The sequence below is a fragment of the Mytilus edulis genome, chromosome 1 (assembly GCF_963676685.1).
Source record: "Mytilus edulis chromosome 1, xbMytEdul2.2, whole genome shotgun sequence".
Taxonomy (NCBI): domain Eukaryota; kingdom Metazoa; phylum Mollusca; class Bivalvia; order Mytilida; family Mytilidae; genus Mytilus; species Mytilus edulis.
The window spans coordinates 88362710-88383641 of NC_092344.1; the positions used below are offsets into that span (position 1 = coordinate 88362710).

Sequence of the window (20932 nt, forward strand, 5' to 3'; positions counted from 1 at the left end):
GACTGGTACTTTCCACGTTTCTAGGTGGTACTTTTCAATTTATTCCATGAATATCTTATATAAAAATTCCTACATTTAGGCGGTACTTGTCAATAGCATAGGAGGGTAAAAGTACCGGGTATTGCCTCCTAATGAATGGCCTGCTGGTCATGCTGATTCAAGTAGAATTTTTTTCAAGAAATGTTGAAAGTAAGCTTTAAGAGTTGTCTTTCTTTAATAATCACCTATGTATAGTATTAAAGTAGCACAAATAACTTACTAGACTCAAACTAAGTAATTTAATTTTATTGTAGCCTTAAATATATATAATACTTTATTAGTATGATCAAGGGACTTTTTGTTCATGTATATGTATGTTGCTTAAATTATCAAAACCAACATGTATATTTATAGGATGAACAGTCAAGTCAGGTGATGACCTTGTACTGAATCTGGGATAATGACATGAAAATCACTTGTTAAAGTATCATACCTCTTTTTTTCCAAAAAAAATCACCCAATTAAGTATACATACTATAATTCTAAATACCCACACTTATTTCAGTATCCCCCAAACAGTGAAGTTTTCATTGTGAACAGTAAAATTTAATTACATAATCTTATCTGTAGGATGAAACTTTGAATTTTATTGCTGTCAAAAATCTGTTAAGAAAGTATAAGTTCATTACATGTATGTTAAATGTTATCCTTCATTACAGGATTTAAAAAAAAATGAATATAGAATTTACAGCTGAATTGTTGCATCAAAGCCAAAGGCATAAACCTTGCAACTTAAAAGAAACAATTTAAGTTTCGTTTTTTTTTTCCATTTTACTAAATACATGAAATATAAGAGTGTTCTCCCCAGTGCCTTAAGCACAATGGTACCCTGGTGCTATATTTTCTACCATGATGCTATCTTGCATTATTTTATAACAGAGTATATACATGTAGGGGTCATGTTGCTATCATTTTTGGAATTTATTAATATGAATATCACACATATCACATTTATAAGCTTCTAGACAACTGTAGAAACATAATGCCTTAATTATTATTTTTTACAGGTCAATATGTTGCTATCATTTTTGGAATTTATTAATATGAATATCACACATATCACATTTATAAGCTTCTAGACAACTGTAGAAACATAATGCCTTAATTATTATTTTTTACAGGTCAATAGTTTCAGTACACATGCCATGCTATAGTATTCTTGCACTTAACATTTGAGCAATTCCATTACTTTTGTCTTCCAAAAAATGGTAAGAAATTATAGTTTGTAAACCAGATGCTCCGCAGGGCGTAGCTTTATACGACCGCAGAGGTTGAACCCTGAACGGTTGGGGCAAGTATGGACACAACATTCAAGCTGGATTCAGCTCTAAATTTGGATTGTGATTAAATAGTTGACACAGCATAGGTTTCTGACACAGAATGAATGTGTTCTAATGAACTTAAAATATTTGTTTTCTATTAGAGCAATTCACTATGCTGTTGAATATTAATCCTCTCAAAAAAATGTTTGAAGAAATTTTCTTTTTTATTTATGAAATTTCAAATGAGAAAAATTGAACCCAATTTTTTTAATCACATCCCCCTTTCCCTTATTCCAAAACTAATCTCAATTAAAATTTCTAATGGAGTTTGCAACAATAACTACTCATTTTAAATACATCATAAAATATTAAGATGTAAAAAAACTGCTTGTTATCACTGAATGGTAAAGATTATTTTAATTTATCAGTTGGTAGTAAAAAGTGAATATACATTGTATATTGTATATAACAAAGATTTAAGTTGATTCTGGACAAAGAAAGATAACTCCAATTAAAAAAAATCTTGCTATTGCACAATATTTTGCAATTAGATATTTCTTGCTTACTATTCTGGACAAAGAAAGATAACTCTAATTAAAAAAAAAAATTGCTATTTCACAATATTGTGCAATTAGATATTTCTTGCCATTGCGCAATACTGTGCAATTGAAAAGACTTGCTATTGCACAATACTTAATATAATAATTTTAGATCCTGATTTGGACCAACTTGAAAACTGGGCCCATAATAAAAAATCTAAGTACATTTTTGGATTCAGCATTTCAATTTTTGTTAAAATCAGACTAAGTTTAATTTTGGACCCTTTGGACTTTAGTGTAGACCAATTTGAAAACAGGACCAAAAATGAAGAATTTACATACACAGTTAGATTTGGTATATCAAAGAACCCCATTTATTCAATTTTTGATGAAATCAAACAAAGTTTAATTTTGGACCCCGATTTGGACCAACTTGAAAACTGGGCCAATAATCAAGAATATAAGTACATTTTTAGATTCAGCATATCAAAGAACCTAACTGATTCATTTTTTGTCAAAATCAAACTAAGTTTAATTTTGGACCCTTTGGACCTTAATGTAGACCAATTTGAAAACGGGACCAAAAGTTAAGAATCTACATACACAGTTATGACAGTTAGATTCGGCATATCAAAGAACCCCAATTATTCAATTTTGATGAAATCAAACAAAGTTTAATTTTGGACCCTTTGGGCCCCTTATTCTGTTGGGACCAAAACTCCCAAAATCAATACCAACCTTCCTTTTATGGTCATAAACCTTGTGTTTAAATTTCATAGATTTCTATTTACTTAAACTAAAGTTATTGTGCGAAAACCAAGAATAATGCTTATTTGGGCCCTTTTTTGGCCCCTAATTCCTAAACTGTTGAAACCAAAACTCCCAAAATCAATCCCAACCGTTCTTTTGTGGTCATAAACCTTGTGTCAAAATTTCATAGATTTCTATTAACTTAAACTAAAGTTATAGAGCGAAAACCAAGAAAATGCTTATTTGGGCCCTTTTTGGCCCCTAATTCCTAAAATGTTGGAACCAAAACTCCCAAAATCAATACCAACCTTCCTTTTGTGGTCATAAACCTTGTGTTAAAATTTCATAGATTTCCATTCACTTTTACTAAAGTTAGAGTGCGAAAACTAAAAGTATTCAGACGACGACGACGACGCCAACGTGATAGCAATATACGATGAAAATTTTTTCAAATTTTGCGGTCGTATAAAAATCTAAGTACATTTTTGGATTCAGCATATCAAAGAACCCCAAGATTTCAATTTTTGTTAAAATCAGACTAAGTTTAATTTTGGACCCTTTGGACTTTAGTGTAGACCAATTTGAAAACGGGACCAAGAATGAAGAATCTACATACACAGTTAGATTTGGTATATCAAAGAACCCCATTTATTCAATTTTTGATGAAATCAAACAAAGTTTAATTTTGGACCCCGATTTGGACCAACTTGAAAACTGGGCCAATAATCAAGAATCTAAGTACATTTTTAGATTCAGCATATCAAAGAACCTAACTGATTCATTTTTTGTCAAAATCAAACTAAGTTTAATTTTGGACCCTTTGGACCTTAATGTAGACCAATTTGAAAATGGGACCAAAAGTTAAGAATCTACAAACACAGTCATGACAGTTAGATTCCGCATATCAAAGAACCCCAATTATTCAATTTTGATGAAATCAAACAAAGTTTAATTTTGGACCCTTTGGGCCCCTTATTCTGTTGGGACCAAAACTCCCAAAATCAATACCAACCTTCCTTTTATGGTCATAAACCTTGTGTTTAAATTTCATAGATTTCTATTTACTTATACTAACGTTATGGTGCGAAAACCAAGAAAAATGCTTATTTGGGTCCCTTTTTGGCCCCTTATTCCTAAACTGTTGGGACCTAAACTCCCAAAATCAATACCAACCTTCCTTTTGTAGTCATTAACATTGTGTTTAAATTTCATTGATTTCTATTTACTTAAACTAAAGTTATTGTGCGAAAACCAAGAATAATGCTTATTTGGGCCCTTTTTTGGCCCCTAATTCCTAAACTGTTGAAACCAAAACTCCCAAAATCAATCCCAACCGTTCTTTTGTGGTCATAAACCTTGTGTCAAAATTTCATAGATTTCTATTAACTTAAACTAAAGTTATAGTGCGAAAACCAAGAAAATGCTTATTTGGGCCCTTTTTGGCCCCTAATTCCTATAATGTTGGGACCAAAACTCCCAAAATCAATACCAACCTTCCTTTTGTGGTCATAAACCTTGTGTTAAAATTTCATAGATTTCCATTCACTTTTACTAAAGTTAGAGTGCGAAAACTAAAAGTATTCGGACGACGACGACGCCAACGTGATAGCAATATACGACGAAAATTTTTTCAAATTTTGCTGTCGTATAAAAACATTAATATAAATTTTATATTTTTCTCTATTCAAATGAAAAATAACTAATATGGGGTGGATATACATCATTGTACAAAGTAAATACATGTGCTGAGAAATACAAAGGAATATCTACTTCATGCAAGGAATAATTCAATTTCCCATTTTCTACGTAATAAAATTCCTATACCAAGTCAGAATTTATGATGATCATGAGGTTGATGTGTTTATGAGCTTGTTATTTCACCATTTGATAGACTTTCCCATTTGACTTTTCCATGGAGGTCGATATTTTTGTTATCCTTCTTTTTTTTTGACAGGTGTTCAACAACATGTACATATCTGAAAGACTTAGTCCTAATTACCATGATTACACTTGAGTTACATGTACATGTGTATGTCATAATGTGTACAAAAGACAATTAACATATAAACAGTACATGCACAACATCAAAACTGAGTTTTAGGGATTTTAATGTCTCAAACTGAATGAAAATTAGAAAAGCTAATTTATAGCGAACTATATATTTGTAAAAAAAAATCTATTAATAGAAAACTAGAGGCTCCAAAGAGCCTGTGTCGCTCACCTTGGTCTATGTGAATATTAAACAAAGGACGCAGATGGATTCATGACAAAATTGTGTTTTGGTGATGGTGATGTGTTTGTAAATCTTACTTTACTGAACATTCTTGCTGCTTACAATTATCTCTATCTATAATGAACTTGGCCCAGTAGTTTCAGAGGAGAAGATTTTTGTAAAAGATAACTAAGATTTACGAAAAATGGTTCAAAATTGACTATAAAGGGCAATAACTCCTAAAGGGGTCAACTGACCATTTCAGTCATGTTGACTTATTTGTAAATCTTACTTTGCTGAACATTATTGCTGTTTACAGTTTATCTCTATCTATAATAATATTCAAGATAATAACCAAAAACAGCAAAATTTCCTTAAAATTACCAATTCAGGGGCAGCAACCCAACAACAGGTCATCCGATTCATCTGAAAATTTCAGGGCAGATAGATCTTGACCTGATAATCATTTTTACTTATGTCAGATTTGCTCTAAATGCTTTGATTTTTGAGTTATAAGCCAAAAACTGAATTTTACCCCTATGTTCTATTTTTAGCCGTGGCGGCCATCTTGGTTGGTTGGCCTGGTCACGCCACACATTTTTTAAACTAGATACCCCAATGATGATTGTGGCCAAGTTTGGTTTAATTTGGCACAGTGGTTTCAGAGGAGAAGATTTTTGTAATAGATTACTAAGATTTACAAAAAATGGTTAAAAATTGACTATAAAGGGCAATAACTCCTAAAGGGGTCAACTGACCATTTCAGTCATGTTGACTTATTTGTAAATCTTACTTTGCTGAACATTATTGCTGTTTACAGTTTATCTCTATCTATAATAATATTCAAGATAAATAACCAAAAACAGCAAAATTTCCTTAAAATTACCAATTCAGGGGCAGCAACCCAACAACAGGTTGTCCGATTCATCTGTAAATTTCAGGGCAGATAGATCTTGACCTGATTATCATTTTTACTCCGTCAGATTTGCTCTAAATGCTTTTGTTTTTGAGTTATAAGCCAAAAACTGAATTTTACCCCTATGTTCTATTTTTAGCTGTGGCGGCCATCTTGGTTGGTTGGCCGGGTCACGCCACACATTTTTTAAACTAGATACCCCAATTGTGATTGTGGCCAAGTATGGTTTAATTTGGCCCAGTAGTTTCAGAGAAGAAGATTTTTGTAAAAGATTACTAAGATTTACGAAAAATGGTTAAAAATTGACTATAAAGGGCAATAACTCCTAAAGGGGTCAACTGACCTTTTCGGTCATGTTGACTTATTTGTAAATCTTACTTTGCTGAACATTATTGCTGTTTACAGTTTATCTCTATCTATAATAATATTCAAGATAATAACCAAAAACTGCAAAATTTCCTTAAAATTACCAATTCAGGGGCAGCAACCCAACAACAGGTCGTCCGATTCATCTGAAAATTTCAGGGCAGATAGATCTTGACCTGATAAACAATTTTACCCCATGTCAGATTTGCTCTAAATGCTTTGGTTTTTGAGTTATAAGCCAAAAACTGCATTTTACCCCTATGTTCTATTTTTAGCCATGGCGGCCATCTTGGTTGGTTGGCCGGGTCACGCCACACATTTTTTAAACTAGATACCCCAATGATGATTGTGGCCAAGTTTGGTTTAATTTGGCCCAGTAGTTTCAGAGGAGAAGATTTTTGTAAAAGTTAACGACGACGGACGACGACGACGGACGCCGGACGCAAAGTGATGGGAAAAGCTCACTTGGCCCTTCGGGCCAGGTGAGCTAAAAAGAAGACAAAGTTAATCGGGGACCCTTTGAACCTCAATGTGGACCAATTTGATAAACAGGCCAAAAAAATCTAAAATCTAAATTGATACACAATTGATTCATCATATTCAAAGAACAACATATATATAATTTCTGATTAAAATTAAACCAAAATATTATTTGGACCCTTTGGACCTTCCTGCAAACCAATTCGAAAATGAGGCCCAAAGTTAAAACCCTTAATACACAGTTAAGTTCAGCAAATTAAAGAACACCAATGCAAGAATTCAAGACTTGGAATTAAACGCCATCGAAATTTTTTAAGAAACAAGCAATTTTTAAAAAGTTTAAGCAGTCAAAGGAATTACTGGTCATGCTGATTCAAGTCCAATTTTTTTTAAGAAATGTTCAAAGTAAGCTTTAAGAGTTGTCTTTCTTTAATAATCACCTATGTATAGCTATTAAAGTAGCACACATAACTCACTAGACTCAGACTAAGTAATTTAATTTTATTGTAGCCTTAAATATATATAATACTTAATTAGTATGATCAAGGGACTTATTGTTCATGTACATGTATGTTGCTTAAATTATCAGAACCAACATCTATATTTATAGGATGAACAGTCAAGTCAGGTGATGACCTTGTACTGAATCTGGGATAATGACATGAAAATCACTTGTTATAGGTTGCATTTCTGTAAATATTGGCAATGCAATTTCCCATAGGAACTCCTTTTACGGCTAAAACTGTACCACTTTTACTGTGAAGTTTTGAAAAAAATCTTATCCTAGAATTGAAAGTTCATATGCACTACTATTTTTTTCAAAGGTCAAAATATAGGGCTGTGCAGCATATTTTCAACGTTTATATGCCCTGAACTTTTCAGAGTTTAAACTATAAACACTAATTTTCTTAACTACCCCTACCTCGAATGAAGGGTTACCACTGATTTAAATGTAAACAATATGCAAATGTATTTTTACTGGTAACATTCCCAAGCTATGTCTCTATGAGATGGAACACAGAGAGCATAACTGGGAACCAGTATGTAAACAAAATTAATTTTCTATGAATATTCTAAATCTCCCCAAAAGAGGTGTGGTTTGAGAAACAGCTGTATTTACAAAGTGCAACCTATAGCATCATACCTCTTTTTTTTCCAAAAAAATCACCCAATTAAGTATACATACTATCATTCTAATTACCCACACTTATTTCAGTGACCCCCAAACAGTGAATTTTTGATTGTGAACAGTAAAATTTAATTACATGATCTTATCTGTAAGATGAAACTTTGAATATTATAGCTGTAAAAAATCTGTTAAGAAAGTATAAGTTATGTTAAATGATATCCTTCATTACAGGATTTTTTTTTTTAAATGTATATAGAATTTACAGCTGAATTGTTGCATCAAAGCCAAAGGCATAAACCTTGCAACTTACAAGAACAATTAAGTTTCATTTTTATTCATTTTACTAAATACATGAAATATAAGAGTGTTCTCCCCAGGGCCTTAAAGCACCTGGTGCTATATTTTCTACCATGGTGCTATCTTGCATTATTTTATAACAAAGTATATACATGTAGAGGTCATGTTGCTATAATTTTTGGAAAACCAGAGCTATGTTTATCATTTGTTTATTAATATGAATATCACACATCTCACATTTATAAGCTTCTGGGGATTTTCTGTTTTAAGTACATTAGGACTACAGGAGATTTACCTTGTAGAAGTTCCTTTACGAATATCACACATATCACATTTGTAAGCTTCTGGGGAATTTCTGTAAGTACACACACTACACTCCCAAAATCCATCTTCAGGGGGCTTCTGTCGCTTAGATCTAAAAAAAAAAAACCAACCATAAAAAGTTTAATTGTAAACAAATAAACTATACATGCATGTAGTATAAAACTTTCAATCTGAAAGATACTGCTTTACACCAGTACCCTGTACATACATGTACACAGATATAAAAGAAACCAAGAACATGGTTAAATATTGATTTATAAATTAGCAACAAGCATTCTTAGAATATTGATTTATAAATTAGCAACAAGCATTCTTAGAATATTACATGGCAATACATAGTTCCCTACAGGTTAAAAATTAATGGTACTGGAACAAAATGATAAAACCATATACATTGTACCATAATAATATCAAATCGATATCTACAAGCACAAAGAAAATTAACTGCTTCACTGTACACAGCTGGATACGACCACAAAGTTCAACCCTGAATTTTTTTCTTAACAGTTAGGGCAAAAATGGACACAATACTGTTAAATTCAAAAAATATTGTGACCACCGGTATGTGTGCATTTATTTTTGTGATTTTGTGATTTTAGACTTAAATAAGATTTATTTAACCTCCCCTCTTTTCCAACAAAAATAACATTTTGATTAAAATGTGGTACAGTTCAGAGACATCAATACACTAAAACATGATTTATTGTCTGAAACCAAAAAAAATCATAAGGGTTCTGTGAAACCCAGTGTCTCGCCTACTTTTGCTGTTAATCGCAGTCACAACAAAAATGAGGGAAAAAAATAATAAAAAGATTCCTCTCGATACTATCTTTTGATTTTAGAAGCTTCTGTCCCAAGTTAGGTATAAATCCAGGACAGTTTATGAATTTTATATATGTTTTAAAAACTTTAACTGCAGACTGTATACATGTATATGTAATATTAACTGGAAGAAAAACTAAATCCATTTATAAGTAAATTACAGAAAACAGGTACAATATTTGAACAAAATTTCCTTCTAGATACAAGCTTTTGAGCATAAACAAGCTTCTGTCCAAGTTTGGTAGAAATCAAGGATAGTTTTTAAAAGTTATTAAAATGTCAAAAACTTTAACCACAGAGTGAATACTTGTGGACGACGCCGATGACGACAACGGAATGTAGTATCTCTAAGTCTCGCTAAAAATCTGAACCTTTCGGGTAAATACCCCCAAAATTTATCCAAAACTTTGAATTTAAAGTATTAACCAGATGCTCCGCAGGACGCAGCTTTATACACCCAAGAGGTCGAACCCTGAACAGTTGGGGCAAGTCTAGTATGGACACAACATTTAAGCTTGATACAGCTCTGAATTTGGATTGTGATTAAATAGTTGACACAACATAGGTTTCTGACACAGAATGAATGTGGTCTATGAACTTAAACTTAAAAACTTAAAAATTTTAAATTGGACATTAACCTTTTATGGTCCAATATCCAAAATCTAAATACATGGTTAGATTCAGCATATCATAGAACCCCAAGAATTCAATTTTTGATGAAATCAAATAATGTTCAATTTTAGACCCTTTAGACCTCAATGTGGACCAATTTGATAACCGAGCCCAAATATTAAAAATCTAAATGCATGGTTAGATTCAGCACATTGAAGAACCCCATACATTCAATTTTTGTTGAAATCAAACAAAGGTTAATTTTGGACCCCGATTTGGACCAACTTGAAAACTGGGCCCATAATCAAAAATCTGAAGTACATGTATAGATTTAGCATATCAAAGAACCCCAAGAATTCAATTTTTGTTAAAATCAAACTAAGTTTGATTTTGGACCCTTTGGACCTTAATGTAGACCAATTTGAAAACAGGACCAATAATTAAGAATCTAAATACACGGTTAGATTTGGCATGTAGAACCCCAATAATTCATTTGTTGATGAAATCAAACAAAGTTTAATTTTGGACTCTTTTGGCCCCTTAGCCTTATTCCTAAACTGTTGGGACCAAAACTCCCAAAAATCAATCCCAACCTTCCTTTTGTGGTCATAAACCTTGTGTTAAAATTTCATAGATTTCTATTTACTTATACATGTACATGTACTAAAATCATTGTGCAAAAATCAAGAAAAATGCTTATTTGGGACCATTTTTTGGCCCCTAATTCCTAAACTGTTGGGACCAAAACTCCTAAAATCAATCCCAAACTTTCTTTTGGGGTCATAAACCTTATGTGAAAATTTCATAGATTTCTGTTACTTATATTAAAGTTATTGTGCGAAAACCAAGAAAAATGCTTATTTGGGCCCTTTTTGGCCCCTAATTTCCAAACTGTTGGGACCAAAACTCCCAAAATCAATGCCAACCTTCCTTTTATAGTCATAAACTTAAAACCTTGTGTTTAAATTTCATAGATTTCTATTTATTTATACTAAAGTTATAGTGCGAAAACCAAATGTCTTTGGACCACAACGACAACAATGACACCGCCAACGGCATACCAATATACGGCCAAAAACTTTTCAATTTTTGCGGTCATATAAAAACTTTTGGTACAATTTCAGAGCAATCAAAATACTTTGATACAAGTTAGTGTCCTGACAATAGAAATACTTGTTTTGAGACCGTGTTTTGGTCCCTCATTCCTAAATTCAAACTTAGTCAGTAAATTGTCATGATATACATGTATATATACATGTATGTAGGACTTTGAACCACTATGGTACTCAATTGCAAAGCCAATGGTCACGATAGTTTGACACTGAAGTGCAATGGTGGCATTGTGACACTATCTTGAAGATACATGTACCGGTAGTAACGCCAAGTGACATGGTGGTCATGCCGAAGTGCGTTGGTCTATATTACAATGTAACTACATTTTCAATGCATTTCATATGTCGATGTAGAAGACAATTTGTATGTACATGTAAGAAGCAGTTTTCTAGGTTTTTAAGTTGTTTGGGAGGCTTACAAAATTTAATAACATTGTACAACAGCAAACGGGGAGAATTGGTGGAAAGTGAACCTTCTGTAGCGATTTTTAAAAATCTACAAAAGGTTCCTTTTTTTTCCTTTTTATGTACATGTATACGGTGGAGCATTATATTCTTTAAAAACATGGGTTAGCAGACAAAATATCTCTATTATAATAATACATTAAAGGACGATCTTTTTAAGAGGATCAAAGTAGAGATAAAATGTTAATTTAGAATTATAATAATGTCCACAAAAAAGTCATGTATAAAATCAAAGTGGACAATCTCTCATTTGGCGCACCAGGCAAAAGTTTATGATTTAAATAATATAAAAATATTTGTTTTCTTCAAATTCATATAAAATAATGTGCTTATTGAGTTTAATACAATATTATATGACACTGAAGGGTGGTAATGGATAACTTAGTTTGTTTTAATTATGTCTTATTCTACAGAATTATATTTTTTAAAGCAATTCTTTTGAAATTTATGGTTAAGAGGGCATACATGACAAGATTCAAATAAATGATCCAGTGAAAGCTTATGCTTGATTTCGGTTTCCTTATGCAGACTTTGGCATGTAGCTGTCATAAATAGTGTCCATGGACTTTAAACTGTTTCAGTTTCCAGGTTTTTTTTTAACCCAATCTCTGAAAATGTTTTTTCATGGGTATCTGTATGGGTACTTCATAGAACTTGACCAATTCTGGCCTTTGATACTTGAGCAAATTGAACCAACATGAGGACAAGGATGAGGTGGTTATTTTTTTTTATACATATTTTGGCATGAATTTGTGTATTATTTTGTGTTGGTTTTTGATATGAATAAACTTGATCTACACACAAAGGCTTCCAAAACGGTCATATATTCCGGACATTTGTATAATGTCCGGTAAAAGAATGACTGGGCAAAGCATGAAACAGTCATCTACTTTCTAGTTTTCAAGGCTTTCTTAAGAGACGGTCATTTTCACATAATTCGCGATCTTTTTGACCCAACATTTTGCCTTTAATAACATCCACACATTTCCGGTCATAAAAGTGACATTATGATTAAGACAGGTAAACTATTTTCAGTATCGGACATCGAATAAATTGATAGCTTTATATGTCTATTCAAAGTTATTTTCTTACATTTCAGCAGTTTGATTTAGTCCAAATGATTAAAATTATAAGAAATACGTTTATAAACATGATTTGATGAAAAATTTAAAAAGGTTTTGAATGAAAAATCATCAGAACTATGTAGTACAAAATGTACAAACTAGAACATGTGTGCACATGTGCGTAGGTGGGTAATTTAATTAAGTTTTTTCAAAAATGCTAAAATTATCATTGATAGCTGTATCTAACGTTCATTTCAAGTATTTTGTTGAAGAAATAACGTGGAAAGAGCTTCTTCAATCAGTCGTGCTTTGTAAACGTACACGGATTTTACGTATCCGTTTCTGGTCTATGTTTTACCATTGTCAAGTCAACATCCGGTTTGAGAAAATGTGATTTGAAAACGAAAGTAAAAAGTTTTTGACAACATCATTTTACACAAATTAAGAGTCTAAGGCGGATATGAGCACATCGATGTGCACGCTTCGAATGATGCACTGCCAATTTAACCGTTTACGTCAGAACATCAAATTCATATCAAAGTAAAGTTTAATATCCTTTTTTTTTAATCTAAGGCCACGGTTTTTTAATTTGTTGGTTTACGGATTTTTCTCATAAAAAAGTCGGGTCGGTCGGTCGGAAAAAAAAAGAAAAAAAATATCTTTCAAAACAGAAAAATATGCAAAATAAATATATATTTCACCTTATTTAACAAAATGTTTGTCTTATTTGCTGTTTTGTAATCATTTCTTAACATTTCGTTGGATGAAATATTATTGATCAGTGATCATGAACATCGCAGGACATCGTTTAAGGTTCATCATAACCTTTTTGCTAAAATGGCCGTATTTACACCCCAAATTTTACTCTGAGTACAGACTAACCTATACACCTGCAACAGTTTTAAGGGATGGCAGGAACTAGATATATAAATTTTAAATGCATTTTATGTTTCAGAAAATTATAAACTTTTCTAGATTTTGCTATCCATTTTTTTTCGTTCCTGCAGAAGGTGCAAAAATTAACTAAGTAGTGAAAACGATTGAGAAGCTCCCCTCATATAATCAATGTTGTGAGTAGTATTGATTTAAATGGACAATAGATGGACAATAGACACCTGTAAACAATAGGTGATTTAACAGGTTTAAACTGTGTAACTGAGTGGACCGTATCAAATGAAACTCGGGTGTTTGTTTATTTTGCTATCTTCTGCAGACTGGAAAAAAATGAACATCAAAATCCAGGTAAGTTTTTAATTTTCTGAAACGTAGACTTCATATAACTTTTATATATCTAGTTCCTGCCATGCCTTAAAACTTTCCTGGATGTACCAGTTTGTCTGTACTCATAGTAATTTTGGAGGTGTAAACACGGCCATATTTTTCAATTCCTTATGATGAACCTTAAGGTTTATGTACCCTTCTGTAGCCATTTTTGTACGAACTTTTCAAACTTCAATTGCATCAAAACTAAAGATATAACGAATAATAGAGATAGGCCATTTTGTACATATTCCAAGGGGAAACTTGATGCAAAGCATTATTTTTTACTGTTCCATTGCATTTAATAGAAAAAGAGGACTTTGTGGCAAATAAATCAAGATTTTTATAGAAAATCCACAGCCTTTATCCTTGTACTCTCATATTTGGCAATTTGGCGACTGATAGATATAGGATTATTGCATGCAGTGCTAGCATTGATTTCCTAAAAACAAGTTTATAAATGTAGTTATTGGTTAAGACAAGTATAAATATGGGCAAAATCAAGTACACCTTTTAGGGTGCGCTCGACTTTTATGACTCAGCACGAGGTGTTTTGGAATTTACAGGTTACTTAGAACTTTTTGTAAAAAATAAACACTAGCACATCATAGAAAATCAAGTGAGTAATTTATGTTTCAAATTTTATAACAAAAATCTCTGTATTAAAGGCTGTGGATTTTCTATAAAAATCTTGATTTATTTGCCACAAAGTCCTCTTTTTCTATCAAATGCAATGAAACAGTAAAAAATAATGCTTTGCATCAAGTTTCCCCTTGGAACATGTACTAAATGGCCTATCTCTATTATTTATTATATCTTTAGTTTTGATACAATTGAGGTTTGAAAAATTCGTACAAAAATGGCTACAGAAGGGTACATAAACCTTAATAACTTCCTGTAAAAAAGAGGGGTTGCACGGACAAAGACGAAATTAAATCGTCATTTCACAAACAAGAAAAACAGATTCCCGTAGCTCTCAATCAATTCCATAAAACTTGGTAAATAATGATCTTCAGTTACAAAAACTGATAAAGAAAAAAAAATGTAAAAACGTCGTACAAAAATAAGTTTCAACACACGTGTCGAAAAACGTAATAGACTCGTCCACTGGAAAAACGACAATATCGGGTTAATCAGTTGTCATGCAATCCGGTTTTTATCCCAATGATTGATAATATGAAACAAGAAAATTTCAAATGATTTGTTAATATTCAGTACTTTAATTGATGTTATTCCACCTGTCAACATTTGGACAAGTCTATTTCTCTGAGATGATGCATCTTACGGACTGATGATAAATAAGGGAAATGAACTTATTTTTGTAATAGGTTTTCAACACAGGTTTCGTTCCGCAAAATTATTTGCGCAAAAGACATTTCAAGGTCAGTTATAATTGATTTGTCTATTTTTAGAAACGTAAAATGGAAGTTTTATTTTTCACAACAGAAAGTGTTGTCAACTTTGTTAATGATTAATGCATTTTATTTTATAAAAAAAGAAATTTTAATTATTTTTCAGGGATACTGCATTGATAAGGGTCGGCGGGAATAAAAAGCATGAAAAGTCAATTTTATTTTTATTCTGAAAATCGGCAAAATCGGGTCGGCGGATCCGTAAACCAACAAATAAAAAAAACGTGGCCTAATGTCAATCATTAGGATGGCCATCTGATATAAAATGTCTGGCTGGCTCAAATATTTTTTGGAAGCCCTGACATTGTTTTCTTTCTTTTTATTCCCTCCTGTTCTGGCCTGCAACAATATACATTTGTATATACATTTTAACATTGTAGGGGATAAAAACTAACATTTTCTAGGGAAAATACTGCCTCATTTACAAGTAACCCTGCCCTTTTCAAAAAGACAAAAACTGCAAGGAAAAATAACGATGACTGCACGAGTCTATTATTTTACACAAATCTAGAGTTCTTTTGAGTTTAACATGAACATGTTTTATAAATTGCTTATTTGGCGTAAATTTTGTTGTGAAATTATTATCAAGTGTTGTTTTGTGAGAATACATGAATATATTACCAGCAGGATTCCATGCATGCAATCTTGGGATCTTTGGATTAATGTGTACCAGTTAGATTACCTTTATATCTCCAGTTAAACACAGGGAAAAAAAAATAACAATCGCCCAGTTGCCAATGGCGACCAGAAATTGACCTGGGTGATATTTTTACTCAGTTGTGGTAGCCCAGGTGGTGAATTGAAACTAGAGGCTCTAAAGAGCCTGTGTTGCTCACCTTGGTCTATGTGAATTGAACAAAGGAAGCAGATGGATTCATGACAAAATTGTGTTTTGGTGATCTGGTGATGGTGATGTGTTTGTACATCTTACTTTACTAAACAGTCTTGCTGCTTACAATTATCTCTATCTATAATGAACTTGGCCCAGTAGTTTCAGTGGAAAATGTTAATAAAAATTTACAAATTTTATGAAAATTGTTAATTATTGACTAGAAAAGAACAATGACTCCTTAGGGGGTATATTGTCCATTTCGGTCATGTTGACTTATTTGTACATCTTACTTTGCTGAACATTATTGCTGTTTACAGTTTATCTCTATCTATAATATATTCAAGATAATAACCAAAAACAGCAAAATTTCCTTAAAATACCTACATTTGTATTCAGGGGCAACAACCCTACAACAGGTTGTCTGATTTGTCTGAAAATTTCAGGGCAGATAGATCTTGACCTGATAAACAATTTTACCTCAGTCAGATTTGCTCTAAATGCTTTGATTTCAGAGATATAAGCCAAAATCTACATTTCCCCTCTATATTCTATATTAAGCCATGGCAGCCATCTTGGTTGGTTGGACGGGTCACGCCACACATTTTTAAACTAGATACCCCAATAATGATTGTGGCCAAGTTTGGTTAAATTTGGCCCAGGAGTTTCAGAGGAGAAGATTTTTGTAAAAGATTACAAAAATTTACGAAAAATTGGTCAAAATTGACTATAAAGGGCAATAACTCCGTAAGGGGTCAACTGATAATTTTGGTCATGTTGACTTATTTGTAGATCTTACTTTGCTGAACATTATCGCTGTTTATAGTTTATCTCTTTCTATAATAATATTCAAGATATTGAGATAACCAAAATCTGCAAAATTTCCTTCAAATTACTTATTTCGGGGCAGCAACCCAATAACCGGTTGTCCTATTCATTTAGAAGTTTCTAGGCTGATAGATTTTCACTTGATGAACAATTTTACCCCATGTCAGATTTGCTCTAAATGCTTTGGTTTCAGAGTTATAAGCCAAAATCTACATTTCACCCCTATGTTCTATTTTAAACCATGGTGGCCATCTTGGTTGGTTGGCCGGGTCACGCCACACATTTTTTAAACTACATACCCCAAAGATGATTGTGGCCAAGTTTGGATTAATTTAGCCAAGTAGTTTCAGAGAAGATTTTTGTAATAGATTACTAAGATTTACGAAAAATGGTTAAAAATTGACTATAAAGGGCAATAACTCCTAAAGGGGTCAACTGACCATTTCGGTCATGTTGACTTATTTGTAAATCTTACTTTGCTGAACATTATTGCTGTTTACAGTTTATCTCTATCTATAATAATATTCAAGATAATAACCAAAAACAGCAAAATTTCCTTAAAATAACTAATTCAGGGGCAGCAACCCAACAACGGGTTGTCCAATTCATCCGAAAATTTCAAGGCAGAGAGGTCCTGACCTGATAAACAATTTTACCTCAGGCAGATTTGTTCTAAATGCTTTGGTTTTTGAGTTATAAGCCAAAAACTGCATTTTACCCCTATGTTCTATTTTTAGCCATGTCAGCCATCTTGGTTGGTTGGCGGGGTCACGTCACACATTTTTTAAACAAGATACCCTAATGATGATTGTGGCCAAGTTTGGATTAATTTGGCCAAGTAGTTTCAGAGGAGAAGATTTATGTAAAAGTTAACGACGCCAGACGCCAAGTGATGAGAAAAGCTCACTTGGCCCTTTGGGCCAGGTGAGCTAAAAAACAAAAAATTGACATTTTCCCAAGCATCTAAATCATCTCCAGGTATGCTCAGAATGCAGGATTTTGAGTCTAAAATTTAATTTTCTTGGGGGGGGGGGGATGTAATGCCCCAAAACCCCCCCCCCCCCCCTTGCAAGTTCAACACGCTTCACCAGTGAAATTAAAGTGGGCTACTAACTTTTACTGATTTTCAAGTCTAGTAGCCCAGCAGTGATCGGGAAAGTCGAGCGCCCTGCGCCTATAGCGCATATCGACCAGAAATGGCGCATAGAGTGACTTATGTAAGCGCCCACGTGGCGCACGATATTTTTCACTTCGTTTCGATACGTTTAGATATCGTCAAATGGATTTCCGATCGTGTTCCGTGCCGCCATGTGTGTATGTACACAACTGTGTAATGTTCCTCCAATGATAGGAGCACCTATATATTTTTGGGACATCTCGGGTGTTTTCCTATGGAAATAATAGAACCATGGGTGTAACTGATTACCCAAAAAAACGTAATTAACCATCATTCATGATATGATTTTTTACAACCTTAAATTTGTAAAATTTGGCTAGTACAGACGAGATTTGTCTCTAATTATTATCTTTTAACTTAGTTCAGCTTGCTACTTTTTCGTTGAAAAACCCCAAAGCCTTTTTATGAATATAGTTTTTGTCTCCATAAAAGGCGACTAACTGTCCTTGTCATTTTTTGGTCTTTGGCTTGTTTTAACATTTTGTAAAAATGCCTTCAGCGAATTGTTGTTTTGTTTTATCAATTAATGATACTCTTTACTGTTATTGTTGTCATCGTGATGAAATAATAATAATACAAGAAGTGCAGAGGAAATGCCTAATACGTCCTCTAATACGGAACGTCGGGAATAAGTATGGTATCGACGAAGACCCAAATTTAATGTAAAAAAAACCATGCACATGAACAAGACAACAGTAGCAGTTGTAGAAACATTGTAAATAAAGGATATCTTAAATATTATCTGGTTTGGAAGAAATTATTTTACATTCTTTGTTGAATTGAAATAACAAAATCACAGGCACAATATCTATAATATTATTTAAAATCATAAAGGGAAGTACCACCATCTCTTTGCCGAGATATACACTTTTTACTTTTTTCACTGTAGTCAATTCAAATGGCCCATTCATTTGACAACATGGCCCATTATTTTTTGAAATGGCCCCTTGAATTTAATTTTGAGGGGCCCTGGGCACATAGAGAAAAAATCCTTCCAGATCACTGGCCCAGCTGGCTACTGGCCTTTATAAGTTAATTTTGACCCCTGAATCACCATAAATATTGTAACATATTAAACGTGTGGAAACTGCATGATTGTGAAAAAGTTTTCAGAAAGACACATATTCAGGACTGATATTGACAGCAGCTTTTGTAGGTTGTAGTATTAAACAAGGGTTAAAATGCTCTTTACCGTCAGAGGTCTCAAATGATTTTCCTTACTATTAATTCTGGAGGAAAATTTAACATGATTAGTCAAAATCAGTTGATTTTTTTATCCTCTCAGAGAACATTTTATCGTCATCATGAACCGAAAAATTACATTTACGTCATTTGAGAAGAATTTTTACTGTGTTTTGTTGTGAAGGCAGACTGATGGAAGTTGTAACGACCTTGACTGGCTTTACAGCCCTCGCTCTGTCGGGATTCAAACCCTCAATCTCAGGATCTAAAGGTAACACTCTAAACAATAGAGTCAAAAGAAGATCTTTCCCAACTCAACTAGATAAGACTACCGTTATATCTCAAGGTCTACAACACTCTTCCTCCTTTTCTTTTTACAGTCTGTGAACCATCCATACATTGTGTAGCAGCAACTCACAGGTCCACTACTGTACAACCTTGAGACTTCTACTCGGAAACCAGTTCCCTAGATGTCACCTAGACCCCGCTAGTCAAACCTCATGACCATATCATATCTAACATTGAATTGCCAGGCAATATTCTATGTACACTATTTGTACTAGTAGCAGATGCTTGCAGCACCATAGTTGTAAAAAATCCATGGATGGTGCCAGCGGGATTCAAACCCTTAATCACGGGATCTAAAGGTAGCACTCTAACCGATTGAGACTACCTTTATATCTCAAGGTCTACAACACTACTATGAAGAAAAGTAAACATCAGTATGTTGATGGTTTACTGAAACTAAAGAAGGGACCCCCATTACAACTCTTACAACCAGTGTTCAAGTGATAACGTAAAGACAGAATGATCAGCTTGCAGATTGAGACTATTTTTCGACTCAAGCAGATATCAACATGTCACATTATAAGTAAAGATATCTTTTACTAATTCAGAAATTTACAATTCTGTATAATTGTCAAAACAATAACAATGGACATAAACGTGGAGAGGGTGAGATCGTGGTAGAAATTGCGATTGTTTGAGAAGCAACTTCCATTCAGAAAGTTTTCTGGAATTTATACCTGTTCGTAGGTCGAGTTTCATCCATTTAAAGTCATTTAAAAAGCTTAAAATATAAGAAATACTGCTGTCTGCTGTGGTAAATGTTATTAAAATGGCGAGGAAATATTCATGTGACAACTTCAGCCAATCGAAGAAACCCATTAAAAATCTATTCGTCGCGGGAAAACATGAAGGTGAAAAATTATGTCCGATGGACCCGAATTAATAAAATATTGCTAGTCGCACCAGTCACTGGTTATAATTAATTTATATGCATTACTAAACTAGAAATGTGAAGTAAATGGATAGTATTTCTTCTCAATATATTAATATTACACAGAAATACGTGAAAACAATTGAAAATAAAAGATAAAAAAGGATTTTTTGGAAAGAATCCATGACAAATCGCCCCACTGGCAAATCGCCCCACACCTAATCGCCCCACTTTTTCACAAACTCGCCCCACTTTCTAAAAAAACGCCCCACTCTTGTTTACCAACTCGCCCCACTTATGAAAAGAGTAAACTCCCATTGCAAATTGTTATGATAAGATGCTCCCCTAATGAAAAGGGTTAAACTCCCGCTGATATACGGTATGTCAACTGGCCCCACTCATGACAAGTAGATAAACCACTTATAAAAAAGATGCAATCCCGTTGTATATCTTTGTCCCTGCCCACGTCAATACCTTTGAACACCAAAGTGAAGTGCTATAAAATCAAATTGCTGTTAAAAACTCTGTTTTTGCAATAAAGTTATATATAAATGTTCATCACGCATCAATAGTATGATTATGATGCAATTAACAGATTTCTTTTCAATTGTTTTACAAATAACTAAGCTTACAAGT

The 20932-nt window shown here is 33.1% G+C and overlaps 1 protein-coding gene across 2 annotated transcripts in view; it reads right to left on the reverse strand.

The window, feature by feature from the left end:
• The window catches only part of LOC139493937 (RING1 and YY1-binding protein B-like), a 36750-nt gene extending 16499 nt beyond the window's left edge, over positions 1 to 20251 (reverse strand). For both annotated transcript variants that reach the window (XR_011657103.1, XM_071282112.1), the window contains exons 1-2: positions 20103 to 20251; positions 8286 to 8405 (exon numbers count right to left, since the gene is read on the reverse strand). Coding sequence is in view for 1 of the 2 variants with exons in the window: in XM_071282112.1 (XP_071138213.1) it covers positions 8286 to 8405; positions 20103 to 20128 (146 nt within the window). In the remaining variant the exon portion in view is untranslated. The remainder of the gene's footprint in view (positions 1 to 8285; positions 8406 to 20102) is intronic.
• Between the last annotated feature and the right edge of the window lie 681 nt (positions 20252 to 20932).